This window comes from Pleuronectes platessa, chromosome 6, assembly GCF_947347685.1.
Source record: "Pleuronectes platessa chromosome 6, fPlePla1.1, whole genome shotgun sequence".
Classification (NCBI taxonomy): domain Eukaryota; kingdom Metazoa; phylum Chordata; class Actinopteri; order Pleuronectiformes; family Pleuronectidae; genus Pleuronectes; species Pleuronectes platessa.
The window spans coordinates 23,431,968-23,458,658 of NC_070631.1; the positions used below are offsets into that span (position 1 = coordinate 23,431,968).

A 26,691-nucleotide genomic window follows, 5' to 3' on the forward strand; every position below is an offset into this window, starting at 1 on the left:
CTCCCTAGAGTGAGGAACATACCCTTTAATGGACAGGAAATGAACGCTTCAATAGCTAAAGAAACATCAGCCCCTAAAGAAAACAGAAAGGAGGTGAGCACTATACGCACATTGCTCTGGAGCAGGAATTTAGAGCTTTTTCATGTTAACATGCTGTGGTTGGAACCATGTACCTAGTGTATAACTAAAACTAGAATCTGTGTGATGACCAAAGAGATTCATTTGATTGGCTGGAGATTAGCCAGGCTGGCAGTGTGTGAGTGGCGGTTGGTCTGTTGGTTGGTTCACCACTTTGGTCCATTACATTACATTTCATTTAGCTGAAGCTTTTATACAAAGCGACTTACAATAAGTGCATTCAACCATGAGGGTAAAAACACAGAACAAGGAGAATCAAGAAATAACTATTTATTCAAGAAAGCCAAACTACAAAGCCCTATAAGTAAGTGCACTTAGTGCTACTAAAGTGTTAGTTTAAACTTGTATTCAAGGTATAGTCGGAAGAGGTGTGTTTTTCGTTTGTTGCAAAAGATGTATAGATTTCCGGTTGTCCTTATGTCATTGAGGAGCTCATTCCACCCGCAGAGCGGAGTGAACAGGCTGGGTTGTAGCGTTTGACCATGTCCTGGATGTAGACTGGACCTGATCTGTTCGCAGCACCGTATGCAAGTACTAATGTTTTTAAACACAGATCCTCTCCAGGTTACCCGGTTAGTGCGCTGAGAATGAAACTCACCTGACTCTTATCCTACACAAGAACAGCCTGCTTTCGGATGGGGCTCAGCCACAAGCGAATAGTTTCAAGCCTGGCAAGAAGTATTTTTGCATGTGAGAAATCCAGCTGCCTCGCAAGGTTAGGCGCTCTTAGGATAAACAAGAAGGACTTTTGCATGATGGTGCTAGCATGGCTAAAGACACTTGTTCTTAGCCTTTTGGTAACAAAGAAACAAACCTTTTAAATGTGGAAAATCTTTATATACAGAAGCTATAAATGCTTTGATAATCAAATCTCTATACTTGTGATAAATTAAAGGTAATGGAGCAGCTGTACATGCACTGAGATGTCCAAGCAGCCAATGTTTTGTTTGTGTAGTGTTTTGAGTTTTTTAAAGTTTTGGTCTATTTTGTTAAATCAGTTTTATTGTCATTGATTTATTATGCACAGTCTTATTTTTGTTGGCCTATCTAACCCAGGGTAACTGTAGATTATCCAAATCCACCACATATGTGTGTCGTAACACTGAGTCCCCTTTCCTCAATTGTAGTTTTATATTTGTCAGTTTCTGTGAAATTCAGCCTCTCATCTTTATTTGTTGCTTCTTAATCATTTATCTGTACACAACTGCGGGGTTACACAATGTTCTCCTTTATTTTACAAATGATAATTTTTGCTGTATCTTAGTAGCCTTCAACAGTTTTATCTACTCCACTACATTTTAGAGGGAGAAATTGTGTGTGTGTGTGTGTGTGTGTTTGTGTGTGTTTAAGGAAGGACCAGATATGAACATAATGTGCTCTGGTTTCCTTTGCAAACTCTGGTTTAGTGCACAAGAAACCTTTTTTTTTTAAGGAATATTTGTTGTAGTCGTATGACAGTGCTTGACTCTCTCATGGAACCGTCCCCTCACTCAACCCCCTGTTTTCCCTGTGTTTTACCAAGCTGGGGTCCCCGTGGACTAATGTTGGTCGTTTTGACAGGATCATGGAGAAGCTCATCATTCATTTACACCTGAGGGAATATTTGAAGATTTGTTGGTCTAATTTTGGAATTCAGACACACACACACATACACTCACTCACACACACCCCTCCCCCCACACACACACAAAAACGCACACACACACACACACTACCTTCGTTGCTGTCGTGCCCGCTTACACGTGAATGCGCCCCATCGTTGTCATCGGCAGCAGCCCACAACATCAGCATCTTCCGGGGGGCGCGCAGAGGAGGACGGAGAGGGAGGAGAGAGAGGGAGAGGAGACATACTGGATAAAAGCTGCGAGAAGAACCGTGATGATAATGGAGTCGAGGCGGTGGAGGATATCGGATTTACGAGAAAGGACTCTTGAAATTTGACGGAGGGCTCGTGTTTGTCACATTTCCTCGTTTTTCTTTTTCTTTTTTTTTTCTTTTGAGGTTTCGGTGCGTGGGGTTTGTGGATGCTGCGTGGACACTAAGGAAGGGGAGCACCCCCACGAATGCCTCGGAAGGTAGAGACGGGCTCCACCGCTGGCGTCAGGCAACACAGCGCGTCTGATGTGACGGAAGGTAATAAAGGACATCCTGCAGAGAAAAAAGCCGATGGATGAGGATGAAAAACGGCTTTAGCCCCCCGCCCACCGACGACTGTGAAATAAAGAAAATCCTATTTTGACGGATTTGTATTTTTAATCATTTATGGTGTAGCCCCGAGGAGCCTTAGACAGCAATGTTGAATCACTGGTCTTGGTAATTTATTCATTACTGGTATAGGTAGACCATGATTTTGTATTGCTTCAATGTAGCACCCCCTCACCCCCCCAGTCATTTTTATTTTTTACAATGTTAAGTCTTGTGAGATCATATGCATATTTTTATCCTATGGTTATGTAGGCCCATTTAACAGTCACATTAGAAACAGCCAAAGCAGGGGAATACTGGCGCAGGATATTTGACAAAGAGGGGAAACACAGAGTGAGAGGTGTCCAGCAGTTGCTTTGTTTGTTTTTTATTTACATTTATTTCTAAAAAAGTCTAAAGAGGACGCAGTGGAAATAGATAAAAAAAAACAAAAAACACCAAACATGTTGCCTTCCCAAGAAGCCTCCAAGATCTACCATGACAATTACATGCGCAACTCCAGCGCCATCGGGGTGCTTTGGGCCATCTTCACCATCTGCTTCGCCATAGTCAACGTGGTGGTGTTCATGCAGCCTTACTGGATCGGCGACAGCGTCAACACGCCGCAGGCCGGCTACTTCGGCCTCTTCCACTACTGCGTGGGCACCGGGCCGTCGCCCAGCCGGGATCTCACCTGCGTGGGCAGCTTCTCCGACTTCAGCTCCATCCCGTCCGGAGCCTTCAAGGTGGCCTCGGTGTTCGTGCTGCTGTCCATGGTGCTGATCCTCAGCTGCATTGGCTGCATGGCGCTCTTCTTCTTCTGCAACACCTCCACCGTTTACAAGACCTGTGCCTGGATGCAGCTGCTGTGTGGTAGGTACACATCCCACCATACCGTCCTCTACTGTCTTTTCACTCACATAGATCCACCAACAGGGGCCTTGTGGGGGGGTGAAACCCTTCACACACAGATCAACAAACACCGCACGAATAACCAAAGTGAATTGAATCATGTGGTTTATTTTGAAAAATAAATAAAAAATTCCAATTGATGCAGTCGTGGTGTGAATAGTCATAATACAGGTCCACCTTAACATTGAACTGCATTGCCTTGAATAGATTTATAGATGTATTGATAGATAAATGTACTTTATTGATCCCAATGAGCAAATTATACCAAATATAAACAGAATGCTAAGACTTCAAAACTGTAGGTACAATATATATTTTAATGCATGAAAAACCCTGATAAAAGGTTTAATACTGTCCATGCATATCAGCAAATTCCCACGCGCCTAGATGAATACAACAAGAACTGTGTGTCTGTACTAGTGTATGTGTGAGTGTGTGTGTGTGTGTGTGAGTGTGTGTTAGTCCACTAAAATGAATATGATGGAGTGTAACGGTTGTGTATAGGCTCAGTCTTGTTACAGTTAATTAGGAGTGGTGTGCAGATCCTCTCCACTCCTGCAGCAGAAGCAGTAGCAGCAGCAGCAGCACAGAGACAGTAGGAACTCATTTCAGCCGTTATTCACGGCGGACCGAGAGCAACAGCATACAACCCCCAACCCGCGTTACCATTAATATTCCGAGGCTGCACCACTGCATCTGTTAAAACAAGAAAGCAAACAAGCAGCTGGGGATCGCTGCTCTGTTCGGATGAAATGCAAATGTCATTCATTCATCCATTTCACGTCATGTACAGCCATGCAATGTAATGCGGTGTGCATGGCACAATGGATGCGCGGTGCCCCTTTGATTTTTGGCTTTCACCACAATTCTGAGGGATTGATTGGATTAGTGTGATTTTTCTGGAAGGTGATGTTTTTCGTCTTGTGATCTTGTGGACATATTATTAACACTTTGCACAAGTGTTTGAGTGTTTAAACGGTGTCCTCCCAGCGCATGCAGGAGAAGTATAGCCACACACAGAGTTGTTCTACCTTCACAGACAACTGCATGGGTTTAGTGCTGGAGAAAAACATTTACAAATGGGGGAGACTTAGGTTTGTGAATGTGCCAAAGATAAGACCCCTTTGCAGATGTTAGCACTAAGAAGGAAATGTGTAACAAAAAACAGGATTTTTTTGATTTCTTCTTCAAATTGGTTATCTTTAGTAAAGTGAAACTCTCTTATCTCCATTGAGCTCACTTGGTGTGTTTTTTCTCTCAACTGTTTTTGTGGTTGGTTTAGTGGACCTGAGCAAATAGTAAATTACAGAATCTGGAATCAGATTCAATTCTCCTTTTCCAATCACTCAATCAGATAATTGTCCTTCCTCAATTTGTCGATCAACAGACTAACACTTTAGCTCTCCTTCTTGTCTTTTGAAGTTTTATTCTACTTTTAGGACATTCATGCTGGTTATGAGTTTCGTCATTTTGTCTTCTCTGTTGGTTTTCAGTGCCATCACGTTGCAGATAAATGCAGTGTCGTTGTGAGAATAAGGCTAAAACTAATGTTTAATCTGTGGGGATTCGATGCCACAAAGCCACGCCATGCAAAAATGACCACATCAGCAAGATTTCACCTTTGAGTGTTTCCCTAGTTGCGAGGCATCAGGATCTCTCTCATGCGAGTCTCCTGGGTATATCCGACTCCTTTATAAAGCTGATCAATGTGATAAATAGGCCAGGCAGAAACAGCGTGGGAGTAGGTTTTCTGTACAGAAACAGTCAGCATGCTGAATGTGAGAAAGTGGAGAAGAGAGATCAGCACTTTTTTCCCTTCCGTATTGTTATTTTCCTCATCCTCATCTGCCCACTCTGTCCTCTGTTCTGCAGTGTGTGTGGAAAATGGTTTGTTGTTCCACAATCAGCACGAATTGCACTGAACAGCAGAGGTAGATATGGTACACCCTTCATCTTCATCAACCCTAGTCTACAAACTATTAATCAAGTAAAATATTAGTTTGAAAAAGTAAAAAATAAAAACTGGATATCACCATGTAAGAATTCTCACTTTGGCCATAAATATACCTTCTTTTAACTGTATGTACAGATGCATCATGGCTGCCTCCAGTATCCTGCCTCGCTTGGTGTGTAGGTTGTGTCCTCAGAAAAGAATGCGACAATTATACGATTTGTGTGCAAGAGGCAATACCAACATGAAGGGTAGGGGCAGTAGGGAGTCATCGACAGGGTCAGTGGGCACTTCATCATCGACAGAAATGGCGGAGCTGCAGTGACAGAACGAGAGAAGTATACGACTTATTGGATTTAGGAGTCTTATATACCATATACAAATGTCACGTAAATGTTTCTGTCATGATCTTAACATTGGCCAAATGTTGATCACCTGAAATGTCCCTGTCTTTGTTGATGCTTGCAAAATGTATGTTTTCGGGCAGGTTAGTATGGACAGGGATTGATTCAAAGCTAAAATGCTTGTGGGGAGCAGAAAACACTGCTTTCAAATGAAGAAGCATTAGTTTGGATGTAGCCTAAGTTTCTTCCTCACATGGATACAAGGTAAAACCGACCACTGTCACTGTCTGAAACCTCACAAGTGCAGCATCAGCGTTTTCACTGATGAATTTGAGGATAATAAACACGATGTGAAGGAAGAAGCTCAGGTGATGAGGAGTGATCCATAAAATCGCTGAATGTGATGACGCTGTTGACACATCGGGCCCCTCTCAGCTCTCATTACGCTCACATTTCCACCACCTGTCACCAACAGACTGAAAAGGTCGGTGGTCGATATCCTTGTGACAGGAAAGCAAAAGCCTGTGTGACAGATATGTTATCAATGGTTGATACGCAATTTATTTTATTCACATTAATTAAATCACAAGCAGGAGATTCCAATTTAATTTCAATGGTTTTGTACATGTTTCAATCGGTTTCTGTAGAGAAAGCTTTCTGTCTTATTGCCAGAGGGTCCACCTACAGTACATCTCTGTGTCTGGTTGAAAAACATGTGAGAATGTGAAAATACAAGTTTTCCTCATACTCAATGTTACAGTAAAGCAACTGGTCATCTAGTAGAGTTGGATATTAACTTTGACTTTTTAGTTACACCTGTGTTCTCTCTAATTTGCGGGTACAGAGCATGTGAAATTTGTTACTGTCCTTCCGGTGTGTGATGTGTGGCTGGGGTAGTTGTCTAATAGGCTTGGCAGACGACCTAATGGTGTTTGCCACCTTGAAGACGATGGTTTAATCATCCACTCTGCCATGCTGGGTGGAGCAGCAGGTGACCTGGCACAGCGCAGCGACAGTCTATGACAGCAAACCCAGTGACGGCCAAGTTGAACCGGTTGAGGCCCAGATCTGGGCAAAATGGACAAAAGGTGTCAATCATGGAGCAGTTTGGTACCTGATCATGAACGTTGGCTGGTGTGTGCTACAGGAAGAAGAATATAAAACACAAATGTTCACCCCCTGTATTATTATCTATAGCGAAGCCTGATTGCTGTATTTACCAACAAGACAAAAGCGTAGTTTTACATGGATACAGATTTAACTTTGATCGCAAAGCTACTGGAACAGCTGAGGGACAACAGGGAGGAAACCTCAAGCCAAGACATTTTCTGCAAAAGAAACCAAACCACCAGCAGAAATGTCTCTAGTGTTTACATGCTGCACAGCTCCTGCGCTGCACTGTTTGAAATCCAAGAGGAATTGATTGTGAAACCCTGCAGCGCTTCAGCAGGGGCCGGCATGGTGAGGGAGGATTACAGTGGTTGGTGATCCAGCTATCTTTGGGCTTTACTCAGATATTTCAGTATCACAAAGCTGGCTGGGTTTTAATTGGGTCGGATCACCATGGTAGGTCAGGTTAAAAGATGTTTCCACCTTTTTTTTTCAACACGATTTTAATGTTTAATCACCTGAAAACTCAGAATCATCAGATTTTCTTTAAATTAGAATTAGCCCTGTGTATCTAAGCTGTGAGAAATTCTGCTTCTAAAAAGTCCACATTGTTGCCAGACCATGTTTATACAGGAGACAAGATCAGACAAACCAAACACTGGCTCCACACATAATAGACCCTCTATTATGTTACTTGCAGGCCACTGTAGGTTCTCCCACACACTTGTGAAGGGAGGGGGGTTCAGTTGGTTGGAATCTGCAGCTGCTCCGTAAATCCTACAACTGAACCTTCAAAACAATACTATACTATGAAAGCTGAAGCAATAGAAATAAAAAATCAACAGCATTCATTTGATTCGTATGCAAAATTCAGTGGGATTAAAATGGAACATTGCATCGGGACCAGGCGAACACACCAACGTATTCTTTAAAAGTGTATGAACAGTGGATGATCACTGGAAATAAAGAGTCCACTAATTTGTCAACATTCTTTGCACGTAGAGTAAAAACAAGCGCAACAATATAGAGAGACTGAGAAAGTATAATAAAGCACATACTATTAATATTCAAAGCACATATTTTTCTTTGCACTTTTTTTCTTGTCTCACTAACTATAAACGCACGTGATTGGTGAGTGTAATTTGAGTCGTTGATGCATTTCACCATTTCACTCAATCTAGACTGAGGTTTATAATACCAATCCATTATTATAACACATTAGATTAAAGGTAATAATTCCACCAATTATTTATCACAGCAGCCTTTATTTTAATCTTTGGATATTTCCTTTTTATCATTACTTGTTATAAAATACTCACATTTTGCTGTCATTCTTATTGTGGCTAACATTTAATCTAAATATAAGTAGAGGATCTGATAACGTCTCATATTTGAACCCATCTGACCTTGATCATAGTCAGCTGTTCAGGAACTCCAGTTGGACAATGTTCAACTTGCTTCCTGATACAGACCCCATGATCCACTCAACGGGGACAAAGCAGCAACAGTTTATCGATTGTGCGTAAATGAATAAATTATAATTATTCTGAAAATTTACAGAGTTCTGAGGTCAGCAGGGTGAGGCACAAACTGTAAAAAGCATCTTCTAGTCAGGTTAGAACCATTAGTGCAGGAACACTCGCATGGAAATAGGTGACTTTCCTCCTTATCTCTTCCAGTTATGTCCAACCTTAGTGAGAAATAACAGGGTCACTTTTTACTAAGAATCGAGACTAAGAAGCACAGAACAAAAGGGGTGTGGGGGTGTGTGCTGACCTTTGTGCTTTTCCCCAAAGCACAAAGGTCAGCACAAATGGTGCTGATGGAGGTTTTCTGAGCTAAGAATAGTTAAGCGCAAAGAGCTCTGAGGGACTTCAGGAGTTGTTTACCTTCCAACAGTTACATGTCTCCCTTCTCTCTTCCCCTATCTTCCTCTACCACTCGTCTCTTTTCTCCTTCCTGTAGCTTTTGTTTTATTCCAACTCTCTTGCAGAGATGAGGTACCGCAGGAAAGCTCAGTAGCCCACCAGCCGTTTCATCCTGATGACTCCCTCTCTCCCTCCTCTCCTCCATCGGCTCATGCCTCCATCCCTCCTTCACGACTCACCCTGTCTGTTGCAATATTAAACAGAACTAAGCAGGACATGGGGCCGTGGCACAGGGGAAGAGCTGCCCTGGGAGAAACGACCTGTCAGTGACTGTTGGGTTTTAATGTGAGAGTATTTGTTCGTAAAAGCGAAGCGTGTTTGTCAGAGGAATAGAATAAAGAGCGGTAGGAAACTGTAATGCAGGAATCTGGGGACCTTGGTAGCCTGGGACTCAGTCATAAAAAAAATCTTTCAGCAGCCAAAGAGTCTAGCTGGCCAGAAGTGCAATCCTCAAGTGACGGTTATGTATTCACGCACATTTACTTTGGCCTTCTCTGATTGGTTAGAAGGGTGAGGCTCATTTAAAAACTATAGAAGGCATCAGGGCTTGGTTCTAAAAGTGAAAATCCTATAAATGTTCTGAATGGTGTGATGTAATGTGTAATGTGTAATGTAAGAAAGATGGGTTCTTTTCACAATGTCAAGAAGTATCACACTCACAATCATCCTCAGTGTTATAGCAATGGCTGTGACCGGTGGAGCTTGTGGTTTCCACAGAAATGTTGACCACAACCTCGACAATCAAGTCGGCTATTATTAGATGGTTCAGTGTTACATTGAGTTTACCTCTGAGCGACCGTAATTTCTTTGCTGATTATCGTTCCAGTTACTCCTAAAGCTTTGGGGTTTACAGGATCATCTGGAATTTAATTGAGGAGGAGGCCCCCAATCGTAAATGTTTGTTGTTTACGATAATCGGCTCTGACCGAAACCCACAAAAGCCAATGAGAGCGAGTTGACCAGAAGAGTCGCAAACTGGATGTTGATTACTCGACTAAATACAACGATAAAACTCACCTTCAGGTCACGCTGCAAAATGTATAAGCAAATCCGCCGTCTTAGCCGTATAGCTATAGTCATCTTTCTTATTTGTTTTACACTGCAAAACAGAACACACAACGTCTGTTCTCCTTCATGTTAGTTTTCTTTTGAAGTCTTGTTTATTCACTCAAGTGCCTCAGACTCCTGTTCAGAAGGTGCCGGTAATGCACATAAAAATTGTTTGCAACAGCCAGAACACTTGCATGCAACCTGCACCCTTCCCATCCCTCCACACTCAGATTGTTTACTTTGCTACACAAAGGAATCAAGTTATTGCCACCCAATGTCTGCATTGAAATAAACTGTCAACTAAAGTTTCACTAAGGGACACTGCGGTAGTGTTTGCTGGTTTTGTCTATACCTTTCTTGCATTAAACGACCAATGTGGCCAGGCCATTCTTGTAAACTGTCTTTTGTAGCCGTCTTCCTCTTTTGTTTCAATGCTCAATTTCAAAGTGTTGTTTTCCCCCTTTTGTCCCTTTTTGAACATAGCCTACAAATGTCCATAATGCAGCGGTGTTAAGCAAAAGAGGAACAGAGGGAGTGTGTAGCAGTGTGTTTGTGTTTATGTGTGTGTGAGGGAGGGAGAGACAGAATGGGAGTGAGTGAAAGAAAGTAAATGAATGAATTTGTGTGTTTCATGCTGATGATATACTCCTCCTTTCATGTATGGGTGTGTTTGTGTGTGTGTGTGTGTGTGTGTGTGTATCTGCATGTGTGTCTGCGGGGCCACACACACATTTGTTCACGTGAGCATGTAAGACAGCGGGGTAAATGTGTGTATGATGGTGTGAGAGCTGCATTATTAATGAGAGCGTTTTCTCTCTTCTTTGGAGCCTGTGTGTGTGTGTGTGTGTGTGTTGTTTTTCATTTGCTCCACTAGTGAATTTGTAAAGATCACGCACATGTGTTGGTGCATGTGTGTAGCCTCGTTTGTATGGCGATGCCAGAGTACAAACTGTATGTAGATAAACGCGCCCACGTGCATGTTTCCAGCAGAAGCTAAATAGATGCTGCAATTTTCGATTTAAATATATAGAGAGAGAGAGAGAGAGAGAGAGAGAGATGAGAGAGAGAGAGAGAGAGAGAGAGAGAGAGAGAGAGCTCCCTCTCTCCCTCTGAGATTTCTGCCCTCCCCTAACGTACATGTTTTAATTATTAGGCGCTTAATAAATAATAATAATTCCAAAGTCACCAGGGTGTTTCTAAAAATATCCGGGCAGCTGAATAATGGATTCCTTTGACCCTCAACATTGTCACTTTGTGTCTGTTTGTGTGTCAGAGAGAGAGAGAGAGAGAGAGAGAGAGAGAGAGAGAGAGAGAGAGAGAGAGAGAGAGAGAGAGAGAGAGAGAGAGGAGAGGAGAGAGAGAGAGAGAGAGAGAGAGAGAGAGAGAGAGAGAGAGAGAGAGAGAGAGAGAGAGCCTGAAGCAAACATTGCTCTACTATACATCATCCATTCTTCTCCTTTATACATATACTTTACACCTCCATTTCAAAAGCTTATACTTTTCACTCTCTTTCAGTAACTCATACTCTACGTTAGGCTACAGCCATACGTTTTCATTTGAAAACACAGTTGCTGTTCCACTAATGTGCATGGGATACGCATACTAGTATAAATGGGAAGGAAGGTGCATCTCACTGGACACAGAGAAAAATACTGTATATCCTTGCAATTTAGAGTCTGTCCAGCATTACATTTTCCGATCAGGCGTGCTCACAATAGAGAAACCTGTGAAGTGTTCAGGTGAGGGCTGGTGCAGCATGCAGGAGGCAGGAGGCAGGAAGTAGGTACAGGTAAGCCTATGCTAGGCTTCATAAGAACACGGAAGCTGCACTAGAGCCAGTGTTTGGTGTTTTCATTCTGAGCTACTGTAGAAACATGATGATGCAACATGACATACCTTGTGGAAGAATGTGGATTTGGCAATAAAGGGCCATTTCTATAGTAACGGAAACAAAGTCTTAGTTTCAGGGGATTATACATTAATTAAAATGATAAATATCACATTACATTTCTGTTTATAGAGCCCCCGATGATCCCACACACTGGACTTTTCATGCAGTCAATACTGCATCATTTGTTTATCAATGAGGTCAGAGGGTTTCTGAAGTGGACTACATTACATTCAGAGGCAAATATTGGTAGGTTGGGCTTTAAATCCCCTGAAAATAATTTTGGCTAAGCTATAATATTTAGCATTTAGCATTTATTTTGTAAAATTTCAAAATTTTTGTATACAGTGAAGATCTTACCAGGAGTATGATCCTCAGTTTTGAATCCTAAAATATAAATAATATAATTAAAAACAAATAACAAAAAATGTCCAGTTGGTTGCTGGAGTGAAAGAGAGTAAAGACGGAATGAACGAGGGAAGAGGAGAGGGAAAGCTCCATGCCAAGTGGCCCAGTGAACTCTGACGGCAGCAACATCTTGTAAAGTGCCCCCTCAGCAATTCACACACTCACGAACGCACACACACAACTTGATCCCACCTCCAATAAAAGCCCTGTACATCAGCGAGGTGGACGTCCATTAGATAGATGGAGGACAGCGGGCCAAGGTCTAGACACGGGAGTGAAGGGAAGGGCAGACCTCAGGCATCTCTATTACATTACAGGCAGTGCACGGTGATTTCTTAATGCAGTCATGTTCACACCTTTCCACTCCGCTGCTCTGTGTCGGACTTCCAACCGCAGCAAGCCGCTTCCACACACAGGCCAGTGGTTTAATCTGTTTGATCAGTAAGACTTATTGGTAGCTTCTCAACTTTCACACCGACTCGCTATTTAGAATATTTGACTTTCAAAAGGGTTGAGGTCATTTCTATATATATATCTAGAAGACCATGTGAGTCTCCACTGGAGTTTATACCACAAATGCAGACAGTAGTCATAAGGAGAACTGAGTGTAAAGTATGAGGGGCCGTGAGGGACATTATTCAGAATATCCTCTCACACACACTACTGAAAAGCTCTCACAAACACATATGAAATGCTCTCACACACAGTACTGAAAAACTATACGCTCACACACACAACTGAAATGCTCTCACACACACTACTGAAAAACTATACGCTCTCACACACACTACTGAAATGCTCTCGCACACACTACTGAAAAACTATACTCTCTCACACACACTACTGAAATGCTCTCGCACACACTACTGAAATGCTCTCACACACACTAGTGAAAAGCTCTCATACACAATAGTGAAATGTGCTCATATACACAACTGAAATGCTCTCGCACACACTACTGAAAAGCTCTCACACACACTACTGAAATGCTCTCACACAGACTAGTGAAAAGCTCTCACACACACTACTGAAAAGCTCTCACACACACTAGTGAAATGTGCTCATATACACAACTGAAATGCTCTCACACACACTACTGAAATGCTCTCACACAGACTAGTGAAAAGCTCTCACACACACTACTGAAAAGCTCTCACACACACTAGTGAAAAATCCTACTGTGTTTTTTATTTATTATTATTATTATTTTTAATTTCATAAATAATTTTGGGCGATGGGTGCCCTTTTTGGGGGGTTTGAGCCGCTGCCCCCCAAAATGTCTGTGCACGTGCCTGCTCCGCGGAGATGTTGACGGTGAAGCCTGTGGAGCTTACCGGCCTCCCCGGAGGGGCCGGCCGGCACCGCGGCGTGGTCAACTGAAATGCTTGTGGGCGCGGCGGAGCAGTGTTTCGGTTGCGGTGAGGAAGGACACACGGTCCGAGGCGGAGTGACCCTGCTCCGCCCGGTCCTGATAAAGCTACGAGTGCTGGTCCTCCGGCTGGTCCTCCGGCACCGGAGCGACGCGACCGGCCAGCACCGCGTGGGGGCCGGCCGGGCAGCGGGTCCCCGTCGCTCCGGTACCGGAGGAGCAGCAGGGGACCCGCCCCAGCGCTCGTAGCCGCATCAGAGGGTAACTCCGCTTCGGACCGTGTGTCCTTCCTCACCGCAACCGAAACACTGCTATGCGGCGCTCACAAGCCCCCCCCTCCTCACATAACTATCCTTGATCACCTTCCGTTTCAACTGAAACACCTTCCGTTTCAACTGAAATTTTCATATGTGTGTATGAGAGCTTTTCATATGTGTGTATGAGAGCCTTTCATATGTGTGTATGAGAGCCTTTCATATGTTTGTGTGAGAGCTTTTCATATGTGTGTGTGAGAGCATTTCATATGTGCGTGTGAGAGCTTTTCACTAGTGTGTATGAGAGCTTTTCAGTAGTGTGTGTGAGAGCATTTCAGATGTGTGTGTGAGAGGATATTCGGAATAATGTCCCTCACGGCCCCTCATAGTAAAGCACTGCCTGTTTAACTTGTGTTTCCATAAGCAACTGTATTCCACTTACAAATTGACGGATGAATTATTAAAAAACATTTTCATTCTGCTGCACCACTTATGACGTACATGTATGACAACAACATGAGAGAGCTTCTCAGTTTCTGGCACGTTTGTGACGTCAATGGGAGAGTCAACTGTTCAGAATCAGAATCAGAAACAGAATCAGAATCAGAAGGTATTTATTGCAAAGTAGGTTTACACCTACCAGGAATTTGCTCTGGTAATTGGTGCATACAATGAACATAGAAACATAAAAACACAATAAATACAACACACATAAGAAAAGCAATAATGCAACAAAAAAAAAAGTACATGTTTACTCAATATTTACTTCTTATTTACTCACTTTTTCTAATATTAGTAACATTTATTTAGACATAAACATATCTAAATAAAAATATATAAAAGATAAAAGATATAAAAAGTGAAGTAAAAAGTGAAATGCAAAATGTAAGACAGTGAACAGTGTCAGATTGCAATATGCAATGTAATGCAGTATAATATAATATAATATAATGTGTTAATTTAACACATCCTTGAGGTGTGGGGGCGGAATAAAAGTCAGAGTCAGGTGGGGGTCCCGGGCCTTGTTGATAAGGTCAACTGCAGCCGGGAAGAAGCTGGTCTTGTGGCGGGCGGTTTTGGTCCTGATGGCCCGCAGCCTCCTGCCCCAGGGAAGAACCTCAAAGAGTTTGTGACCCGGGTCGGAAGGATCGGCCACAAACTTACCTGCACGCCTCAGGGACCTAGAGGCAAACAGGTCCTGTAGAGATGGCAGATTGCAGCCGATCACCCTCTCAGCAGTTTTAGTGGGTTTTCCAGCATCCACCTAGCATATCTCTGCTAATTTGGGGAAAGAAGAGGTATAGTATTCATGCTTCTCCCTGACATGAGCTGCTGTATCTTTGGTTAGTTCTACAGCAGCAAGTACACGGAGAATGGACATCCAAATTTGAAGTGTTAGGTACTTGACAGACACATGTAGGTAACATTTCAGGCTTAGGCCCTTCTTGATAGGCATAACCTTAACCCTGAAGGAGGAACTGTTCCCGAAACCTTACCTGAGAGGAAATTCAAAAGTTTGTGGGAGCATCAACTGGTATGCGGAAGTTTCTTGTGGCAGCGTCCTAGGGGAGAGCATATATACACCATCATGAAGTAACTCAGTCAGCACACATGACACTGTCGGATGGCGTCATGCTCGCGTACACAGACTCAAGGTTTTTAGAAGGAATACTCTGAAGCCTGGAGCTGCTCCCATCACAAATACTTCACACACATGCCTCTATATAAAGCTCACTGATGGTATTTTCAGAGCTTTTCTAAATCAGTTTGGGCTGTTTGTCTAGAATAAAAAAAAAGGATCTGTTATGCAATACGTTTATAAATATCTTGAGGGAGCTATAAATAAATCAGCTCGCAGTAAATTTAACCAGTAGGATCGCAAAAGTTTCTCGGCGAAGCATCGGCGTGTGTTTTCAATAGCGTGGTGCACTTTGATGCCTTGTTTGTAACAGCTGACGGGCTGTGAACGCCTCAATGAAAAGTAATGACAAGAAGTGATGAAGTGAGATGAGGTCAAAATGAGAAAAATGGAGTGGAGCAGCAGTTGCCACCCTGCTCTCTGTCTATGTCATCGTACCACTTGTTTCTCCCTTTCCATCCTCAGCCCCCTTCGTGTCTCCTCGAACCCGACCGACCCCCCTCTCCATCGGAGCCCTCTGTTCGCCGCTTTGATGTTCCCCCCCCTTACTCATTCAAAATGCAGTGTCGTGAGACAGTGGAGAGGGGGAAGCAAGAGGAAAACCCCCAACAATATCAAAGGGCTTTTCTTGGGTTTTGGGGAGGAGTGTTTTTTTCTTTGTCCACTGTGTAAGATGAAGGAGAAGGGTAGATGGAGGAGAGATGGTTCCTCCTGTCATGCCGTCCATAAACAATGTTTCTCTAATAGGCTAAATATCCTGTTTAGAATTTATGTATTGATAATTCTCTCCAATTTTATAAATAGTTCCGTGAAGATGGACTTTTGGGGATCTACACAGAGAAGGGTATTATGGGTTATCACCGGGCTCACAGTAGAGGAGGCTTTCAGTTTGATTTATCTTCAACACAGAACCTTTAAACTACGTCAGTATTTATTGTTAGCCCAGCCAGGATGTAATTTAACTCTTAAATAGTTTGCTGCTGAGCCATCAACCTCACAGCTTGTAAGGCCTCATTTGGTGCTGAACTGAACAACAGTCAATGCATTTCCTTATTCGTTCTATGTACTGTGCAGTGCAATGAGGATATTTACTCTGAAGGTGCATTTTTACAGGGCCACTGTGACTTTAAGATCTCACGACTCAGGTTCAAGGCCCAACCTCAATAACTCTGGATGAGCTTCATGCCAGATGGGGAAACATTCATCCAAAATCCATAAAACATGTTACATGATGCTCATTACACAGTTAATGATTTTATCACCTCTCTTCTATGTTAATATCTTCTGTAAGGGTCATAAAAGAAGCTGATAACATGATGATTTCCCATGATGATTACCTCCATCGCTCCTTTATTCTCTCATTACTTACAGGATTATCGTCATTATATTCTTTCTCATTACATTCTCTCATTATACCTGCAATTATTTTGTCAGATGAGCGGTCACATTTTCGAACTGTGCACATCTCAGCTTGAAACAAGATTCCTCATATTTGCATGGTTTCCTGCTTTACACAGACAGGTGGTGACTAATCTCCTATCCTCCCTCATCTGTTGCCATGAGTTCACCACCCACCATTTTCTCATGATGGATAGCTCATATAGATGAAACACGCCGTCCTCAGAGGGAATCGCTAATGTGACAAGGTTCAACCATATGACTAATGGACTTCACTTTAATACACTCAGATGCACCACCTTCATTCCTCACGAGCACAACACTCTCATGCAGCTCGGCACATTGTTGAAGTGCATTCATGCTTTAAAGTCCAGCTACAATTAAACTGTGTGTTTATCTTTTGCTACAGCTCAGATTTCTGCTTTGTAATGTCCTGTTGTATTTATAGAATAAAAAAGAAGAAAATAGCTTTGTTCATTAAGCTTATGCATGATTGGTAGTTTACGATTCTCGCCTTTGTCATACACCTTGTCCATATGTGCCCCCAACCTCGAGTCATTACCAGTTATCAATCATGACGTCTTTTTATCTTTAAATAACTAATTAAAACCAAATTTACTAGAAAAAAAATGAGCACCTGGACAAACAAGATTAGAAAGAATGTGAACAACCTTAAATGACAGACACCATCTTTGAGAACAATTTATCTTATCTATACTTTTTGGTTTTTACATAAGAAGTTCTCATCTCCCACCAACTCAGCTCTCATTGTTATTATTAATCTTCCCCTTGAATGAGAGCTACAAGGGGAAGTGGCTGAAATTTTCCCCTACGAATTGGGACAGCGCTTCATGAGCCTGACACGTTATCAATAGCCATCGATGTAAATAAACGGAACAAAAACATTTGCCCGGCATGTCATCGTAATAACATTGTCGAGTTTTTGAATAAACCCATGCTATGGCTTACACTTACTAAAGGGACAAACCTACAAAATAACATCTCTGCTAATGCAGGTGAATCAAATTACCAGGTAAATACTCAGGACATGTTTTCCTGCTTCTCCTCTGTACTGTGGCAACAAAGGTGTAGTACAATGACATTTTAAAACCTTGGATGCTCGGCATTATTTCACATATAAATCAAAAGGTCTGGAGGCAGACCTGCCAGGTAGCATTGTTATTAGAAGAGCAGTTGAGTTCAGTAACCTCGCTGCTACAGGCTTGTTAAATCAAGTGCATCGTGTATGTTCAAAGAGGGGGGGGAGACACTGACATTATGGGAAATATATAGGATTATCACACTTAAATCAGCAATAACAATGGAACATCAACATGCTAACTACTGAGACATTGGCAGGTGTAACAGTAGGTTTAAGGTTGTTGTGAAAAAATTGATATTACAATTATATTAACAAAGGATCGGGACAGTCGACCCCTGTGCGTGAACGTGCAGAACGGAGGGGAAGGGCTAAGGGGTAGGGAGAAAGGGAGGCGGGTTGAACTTGGATTGAGCCTTACTGAGCCAGTTACATTGATTGATTGATTGATTGATTATTTATTTAAGCCTCGGAAAACACATTGAGGAAGAAGACCCTCATTTACAATGGTGCCGAGGGTACAATGAACAGTTAACACATTGAGAAAATAAATAAATAATAAGAATGAAATAAATATGCATACAGTTGCAATCAGAAATATTCAACCCCCTCACCTCAATAGACATTATAGTGATGTGGATGACAGATAATGACAATAAATGACAAAAAAACCTCATCAAACAACAAAAGATATTTATTGATGCGTATTTTAGTTATTTTGACAACAGAATTTGACTTAACTTTGAAGTTCAAATGAAAAATGTAACTCTTTCAACACATGTGCATGTTCAGTATTATTCAACCCCCCAGCTTCAGACGTTTGTTTCCCAACCTCTAGCTTTTATAACTTCTAAAAAAAAATTTTGGTAAGTGCGGGCAAGCTTCTTACACCTCTCGATTGGAATCTTTGCCCATTTTTCAAGTCCAAAAGCCTCTAGATCAGTGATGTTTGATGGCTTCCATGCTGCAACTGCCTTCTTTAAATCCCAGCAAAGATTTTCAATCAAATTTGAATCTGGTGACTCTGAATGCCACTCCAGGACGTTCCAGGATCTTTTTCTCAACCAAGCTTTGGTGGACTTGTAGGTTTTGCTTTGGATCATTGTCTTGCTGGAAAGTCCAATGATCACCAAGGTTTAATTTGTCAACAGAAGGCATCACATTCCTCTTTAAAATGGCCTGGTATTTCTGTGAAGCCATGATGCCATGTACACAATAAAGATTGCTAGTTCCTGCCGCAGAAAAGCAGCCCAACATCATCTTTGACCAACCTCCATGCTGGACTGTGGGGATGGTATTCTTCTGGTCCTAAGCCTGGCCTTTCACACGCCAGACATACCGCTGGTCCATACATCCAAACAGTTCCAGTTTGGTTTCATCAGTCCATAGAACTGTCACCCGAAACTCAGTAGTCTTATCCAAATTCCTCCTGCATATTCTAGTCGACTTTTGATGTTCGTTGTGGTCAAGAGCTGAGTGTGTCTTGAAGCCGGCCATGAAGTCCTTTTTTATTCAGTGCACGTCTTATAGTTGCCACTGACGCACTTCTACTAGCCTTCATCAGGTCATCCTGTAGGTGTCTTGCAGTCACACAGGGGTTTATCTGAGTTCTTCTGACTAAGTTGCTGAGGGTCCCTGATGAAATGTTGGGCTTTCTTCCACGGCCAGGCAGGTTTGAAGCTCCATCAGTTTTAAAATTCTTTATAATGTTCCCAATTGTGTCTCTTGGAATATAATTTTTTGGGGAAATCTTCTTCTACCCAAGGCCTTTCAGGTGTGATGAAATAATCTCGTCTCTCAGCTTTTGTGGAAGCTCCTTTGTCTTTCCCATGATTGCAACTCACCTTGAATACATTCATGGGTAGGGTTTATATGTGCATCACAGCTGAAGCAAATGAAGGATCAGTATAGATTTCCCAAAGGCTTAATAATGTTTCAACTCAACTTTAGGACAAAAAAAACTGTCAGACAGCTTTAAAAACAACAATATTATATAGGGGTTGAATAATTGTGACATGGCTATCTTAACAAAATATACTGCTACACACAAATAATACATCATGCATTTCATAATACTCATAAAGAAGTCATCCGAAGCAGAATCTTGCATAAAGACTCGAGAATTCCTTTAATGAAAAACTTTAAAGATTTTTGGACCTCATTCCAGATGAAGGGTGCCTTACAGAAAGTTGTCTTCCCCAAGTTAGTGTTAACATGAGGCAGATATTATGAAAGCCAGCTCTGGGAGCGGGTATTGAGGTTATTACAATTCCAGTTGATGAGAAAGGAGAGATATAATGTCAGTAGCCCAATGACTGTTTTGTAAATATAGATCTTCCAATTACCATCCCTTTTTTTTAGACAGGGCTGGCCAGCCAACTTTGTTATAAAGAGTACAGTGGTGTGTGCCATAGCGGTCTCCAGTAATCTGTGGTGACAATAGCATGCTGCTGACATGGATTTGCAGGCTACGGGTTATTTGGCTAATTATCACACTTACTAAACCCTTTATAAACCTGTGTGCAAATGTTGGACAGAATGTGATTTGTCCTCAGTTTGTTTGTTTCGTTAACCCTGCGTGAGTCTTTTCATATTGTGTCTCTTTAATCTCTTTAATGGACTTTAATCCCTGTATTAGCTGCTGACCATCTTTTTTTTTAATCTCAGGGCACCAACAGATGACTCAGGAGAGATATATCTACCAGTGTTGTGTCTAAACCTATTGTCGACCTTTGAGACTTCCATGCTAACTAAAAGGATTCGGCTTCCTGCATTCAGCTGCGGATCAGCAGAACTCACTGATAGTATCATCCCTCTGTGTTACAGTGTACCCTCGTTGAACGCTGCAGCTACTGTTTTTGAATGCTGCCAAAAGCATCTTTTCACTACACAAGTGGCACTTAAAATATTCACAATCGCACACCAATTGAGCCCTGGACATTGAATCTTTCTCAACATTTATTCCATTGAAGCATAATAATCACTGACTTAGCCAAATCCATCCGACTTTTCATCTGTATCACAAGTGATGGTGCCTGCGGAAAAGATATGTCTGGTGTGGAATGAAGATTCACTGTGATGCCTGCCATGTACGTTCCCCGTCTCCCAGTGGAGCCCACTGCTTTACTTACAGCCCCTCAGGCACAGACTGACTCCTATTTAAACAGTGCTGGTGTGCTCAGGCACAATCAGCTCCCCAGTGATGCTCACTTTGATAAATGAGCAAAGGTGTAAAGTATGGATTACCGCTTGTGTTGGCGTGTCACAATTGCACGTATGCATTTCCCCACAGGGCTTTGTACTGTGTGTATGTTGCGTGCAATCCACCTTGGTTTGCAAGTGCAAGCAGGTTTGCGTGTGATCTATATGTTTTCAATTCCTCCCCCCTCTCTTAGTTGTCTCTAGGTGACTAATGGCTGCAGTGTGTGGATGTTATTTAATCATTCGTTTTCACTATTAAACCCTCCACACATGCAGCTGTCCAGACTCAGAAGTTTAGACTATAACCACAATGATCATTCATCACAAAGTTTATAGAACCACATAAATGTGAGTTTTGAGCGCAGGCACTACGCTGTACATAGAAGGCAAAAGTAACGGCCGGAATTCAAAGCTGGATTCCCAGAAACCATTTCGGACTTCTCTTGTTCTCCCTCAATTATCTGGTGTGCTGCTGACATCACCTCACTGTCTGCTGGGTCAAATCTTTCAGTATCATGAACTTGCCAATACCAATTGGGCAAGTGGAGTGAGAGTTTTAGAATAGCCTGTAGCAGTAGCTCGCCTGAAAATCACACAGATTGTGTTTCACTTCATGGCGGGTTGTTGCCCGAAGCTGTAAGTGACACAGAAGCTGTGGTAGTGGTTGCTAGGAGGAGTGAGCTTGAAATTAAAAAATATATAATGATACTAGATCGTCACTCAGAGCGTACATACCTCTAATTAAACACTGGCTAAATATCCATTCTCTGATTGAGCAGAGGGTGTCACACCGTCCCTATTAGGAAAATGGTGATTTGTGAATATGTGCTATACAAAATAAATGTCATTAATTGTTTGATACAGTTGAAACAAATAATAATTTCCACACTAACTGAATAAAGGTCATCTGAACAAAATTGAAGCTGCTCCTATAATTTTCATAGAAAACGCCACATAGCATTTATATTGCTTTCAACTCATCATTGTGAATCTAAATATTGTTCTTACTTCTCATTGGTTTCCTAAGTGTTTGATGTGATGACTGAGGAACTTTTATCCAGACACTAGATCAAACTCACTAATGTAACCTTCTCAGCGGGGAAACTGACAAATGGTCGAGTTCAATCATTCAGAACAGAAACAAAGGAGGTGTCCTCTTGACGAACAGAAGATCAGTGATTCGTCCTTAGATTCACAACGTATTGATTCTTCCAGTTGCTGGTTGTTAGACTGAACATGCTGCTGCCCTCCAACACTCCCTGACCACAACCAGTCCAAGAGTCACAGCCACATGACAGGAGTGAGGTCTGCCTGTAAAATCACTTGCTTCTTCAGGAGGCTTTTCTCAGAAACAAATCAGGAATGCAAATAGTCTGAAAGCTGCCCCATGATAAGTAGCATTTCATTTTCGACGGACACAAATACAAAATTATAAAAGACAAGAACACAAACAAAAACAGTACTACATAACTAACACATAATACAAATACATAGACACAAACAGCTCGTACTGCCTCTCCCACACACTCCCCCTGACCCTCAGATGTTCAAGAAAAAACCAGTGCCCCTGGATAGTAAATGAAGCATGAAGAGCATTTCTTTAAACAATACACCCACAAGTATTCACAGGTAGTCTGTCCCACCGGCCGCTGAAAAAACTGACAGTCAGACCAAACCTCTTTTACACCATAATTGACACATATACACAGTTTCTTTTAGAAAGTAGTAAACTTGCTAAAATGCACTTCTCGACACTTCTGTGTCGAGAAGGCGCCGGACACTGAGAAGCTCTCTCACTTCGCTTTCATGCCATGGGTTGTATTTTGTATGATACGAAGAATAAACAAAATCGCTGTTGCATGTTGTTTCCAAGATGTAAAAATCAATAGGTAAACACAACTAAAAAAGGAAAAGAAATTAGCACATTCACCCGTATGTCATGTTTCCATCACTGCCAATCGGAGCCGGAGCCAATAAAAGCTCATCTCTACTGCAGAGTCATTTGACCAGGGAGTGAAAGCTGATTAAATCCAGTCCCACTGCAGACAACAGGCTCCAGACTCTTGATTACTAACTCACCACGGATAGTTTGGATGTAGCCTTAATTTGGGACTGCTGGTAGTTCATGAAAACTCCAGCAACTACATTTCCTCTTCCCTGTTACCTCTATCTCTTTCTTGCCTCAACTTCTCAACCTTTCTTTCTGTGGAATCTGTCACTTGGAGCCATTTACTCCTTATTCTTCACTGCCCTTTCTCCCCTGTACTCTTTCCTCTCCTCTCAGTATTTATACCACACTTATTCCCTTCTCCAATCCCACCTCGCACCTTAATCCTGCTGCTCCGCTCTTCTTTGTCCCCCTGCAGGAGTGTGCCTGGTGCTGGGTTGCGTGATCTTCCCTGACGGCTGGGATGCCGAGGTGATCCGGGACATGTGCGGGGAGCGGACAGGGAAATATTCGTTGGGCGATTGCTCTGTACGGTGGGCCTATATGCTGGCCATCATGGGCATCCTGGACGCCCTCATCCTCTCCTTCCTGGCCTTCGTCCTGGGCAACAGGCAGACAGACTTCTATATGGATGATCTGCAGACAGATAACAAAGGTAACTAAAGGGACAATGAAATGCTTAGAATTAAGTAATGTCTTAAAACTTTGTTACACTGGCATAGTTACATTCAGACATTGTTTTTTTCATTACATGGTGGTTAAGTAATATTGTGCAACTATTTTATCTTAAAATAGCAGCTCCAAGTCATTTTAATGGTTCATTGCTTTTAACAGGGCGAAAGGTTACTCGTTCATTCCCACTCTTTAGGTATTTTAGAATATGGGATATTCACCATCATGTCCTATATTTAAAAATACCTAAATTAACGGATGTTCGCAGTATTTTAAAACGTGGGCAATCCTGCTAAAAAGCAAATTGATTCCTTTCCCATTGCCACTAGAGGAGTTTATCTTTCTGTTTGTTTCCCCTTGGTGGGTCACCTTTGACGTCACAAAATCACCATCAACTGTAGTATTCCTTAACCTCGCTGTCATATTTCCATCAGTACCAATCAGGAGCCAATAAAAAACTAAAGAAATTCAGAACTTTCCATTCCAAACAAAGACAAAAGCCAGATGGTAGAAGTGGTTAGTGGTTTTTTTCATAACTGGAAATGGGGCTTATGTAACTTTGGTAAGATCTCCCACAAGAAGTGAGTCATTGACTGGTGGTAAACCACTTCCACTGGCCCAGCAAGACATCGTCAGACAGTTTGAAGAGCTGCTGCAACAGCTGACACCAAGATCATAGTTGATCTGAAGCTGAATCCTAGCTTCATTTAGGAAATATACATTTTTTAAGACACTAAAAACTTTATATCAAATAGGATAGAGTAGGAAGTTGTTCTTCCACTACTGCTTTAAAACATGAAGATGTCAACCAAACACATTCCATTTGGTCAGACGTATACGTGTCCGAAGCCAAACTCTTGTCTTTGGTTAAAAAAACGAAAAAAACGGTAGAGCTGCAATATTGCACGCTCGTGTTTTTTTTAAAGGATAAAGAATCAAATATAAAGAATAGACCAAATCTTGTTGAACAAAAAATGATGACATTTTGTACAACTGTTAGCTGGTTCAATTTAATGTAGATAAATTGACATTATTATAAACCTGTTTGTTTGAAAATTGAAGGAAATTAAAAAAGAGCACAGCGTGTAACACAGTTATGTGTTGCCATTGAGTTGGGTTGGCCAGTCCTTCATCCTTCGCTGTTGAGGCCATTAACAAGAACACGATTATCCTGGTTTTAAAAACCATTCTGACCTCAGTAACTCCAGCCAAAGTGTTTTCAGCGCTGTATTGAAGAGTGGGAGAGTGTCCTTCAGAGGGTTTCTGACCGTTTGCATGATGTTGCATCAGCTCTGTTAGATCGCATTGTTTCAGCTGCATGAAAAGCGATGACGAGGAGGAGAGGAAGGGCAGACAAAAGCGGTGGAGGGGGTCACAGTAAAAGACACAATGCAAAACTATAAAAACTCTCTTCATACAAATATGACCAAAGAGGCAGATGGAGACGTGTGGTATAAGATATAGTAGAATGAAGAGATATGCAGACAGAATGAGTAGAGGGCGAGAGGAGTGAGAGGAGGAGGCCAAGACATAAATAGAGAAAACAGTGACATGACATGTCTCAGTTTTCCGACGGTCTATCTCCGTGATCGTTTCCATGGTAACTGGAGGTATTCCAGAGAGTGGGCGTGTCTCTCTGTTTCTTATCTGATTAACCTCACTGGCTGTCTCAGTTTACACATCCAATGATTCATCAGCTGTGCGCAGCTTCTTTTTTCCCCTGCTCAGTTTCCTCTTATACAAATAAATGTCTGGTCAGCTCTTTGTATTGACTGTTAGAATATAAGTGGTAACCCATGGACAGTCCACGACAGCAGTTGCTGTTTTGTTTTTTTACCAGTAGAAGTAACTAAAATGCTTAACTCATGCTTACATATGCATTTTCATGTTTTGCACCAATGTGCATTTGTATGGTCTTGGCTCACTATGTAAATGCCAACACCTTTGTTCTTTTTTTGTCCCTGCAGATTTTGCTGTGTCAAGGGTAAGTTGACTTTTGCTTTATGCTTTTGCATGCGCGTTATTTTGGAGGAATACATAACATGCCACATTAGCTTTAGAACACTGTACAGTTTTCGAATGGCCCAGTGATGTCAAATGTTTTATCTGACAGTTTTGTGTTCTCTGCAGATTGTGACACAAACGTGAAACTAATCTAAAATACCATTTAGTAAAGCTCATACATCCGCCTAGGATCAGAGTTCGCTGTATCAAGTTTTCTATTTGGATCTCCAACAAATTACACACACTCATAAACATCTGACAAAATAAAGAAAGTAAGTATCTGTTTCAGATCTGCGCCAAAATGTAATGGATTTTTCCCTGATCCATACTGCATCCTTCCACCAAGTTTAGTGGTAATTTGTTTTTTCGTAATCCGGCTAAAAGAGAAAACATACACTGAGGAAAAACAAAATATCCCCGGCGGAGGTAATAATTTGATAATATACTTCATTTTAAAGACTTCTAACTGGTCATTTACCGCGACAATCAAGTCAAACTTTGAATTTGGCGATGTTTTGTAACTCACATTTTAGACATTCAAGGACCAAGGCCCCCCACAGACGCCATCATGCATCTGCTTAGTTTCTCATGTTCTTCTTGTCACTTGAAGTATCCAGTGTCTCTTTTTTCTCCTGGCGTCTCTCAAACACATTTTCTAGTTTGTCCCCGGTGCAGGACAGTGAGCTTCTTAACAAGAACACAACTGAAGTAGAAGCAGTTTGGTGTGTCCCAATCTGAATTTCAATAATTTCCCTCATAGGACATACATGTGTGTTGTCCTCTGCGTTTTACCCTTGACCAGAGTCAGGAGAACTGCCCTTTAACAGCTGAAAAATGCCTTCACCTTATAGACATTTTAATTAATTTGACTGAAATCAAACCGGATCATTTCTTTCCAAGACCCACTCCTGCCTATTTTATAGCATTTATTATAGGGTGATTATCACTATGCTTATTTCAACCTGGTTGAAACTTGGTCCCACACAGCTCTACAGTATCTTTTCTCCCATTTAGATTTCCCATTCGGTAATTTTTTTTAACCTTCACTCTCCCAGCTTCTCATGTAGGCAATGTGTAAAAAGAAAGAAAACCCTGATGACATCACTGTGACATCACTCTGGTTATTTTTCTTTTTTTCAGATTGAGGTCCGGGACAGAAGAGAGCCGCGGTACGGAGTGCAGCGGCTTCACTGA

The 26,691-nt window shown here is 41.9% G+C and overlaps 1 protein-coding gene across 1 annotated transcript; it reads left to right on the forward strand.

Moving 5' to 3' along the window:
* The first annotated feature begins 2,786 nt into the window (after positions 1-2,786).
* On the forward strand, positions 2,787-26,691 carry LOC128442786 (LHFPL tetraspan subfamily member 4 protein-like). The gene is made up of 4 exons (XM_053425361.1): positions 2,787-3,195; positions 23,240-23,476; positions 25,461-25,477; positions 26,638-26,691. Exons 1-4 carry the CDS (start codon positions 2,787-2,789, stop codon positions 26,689-26,691), a joined length of 717 nt encoding a protein of 238 aa, XP_053281336.1.

Coding starts and splice junctions, on each gene's coding strand:
- LOC128442786 (XM_053425361.1), top strand. CDS start 2,787: ATGTTGCCTTCCCAAGAAGCCTCCAAGATCTACCATGACAATTACATG. Junction 3,196..23,239: donor CTGGATGCAGCTGCTGTGTG/GTAGGTACACAT, acceptor GTCCCCCTGCAG/GAGTGTGCCTGGTGCTGGGT.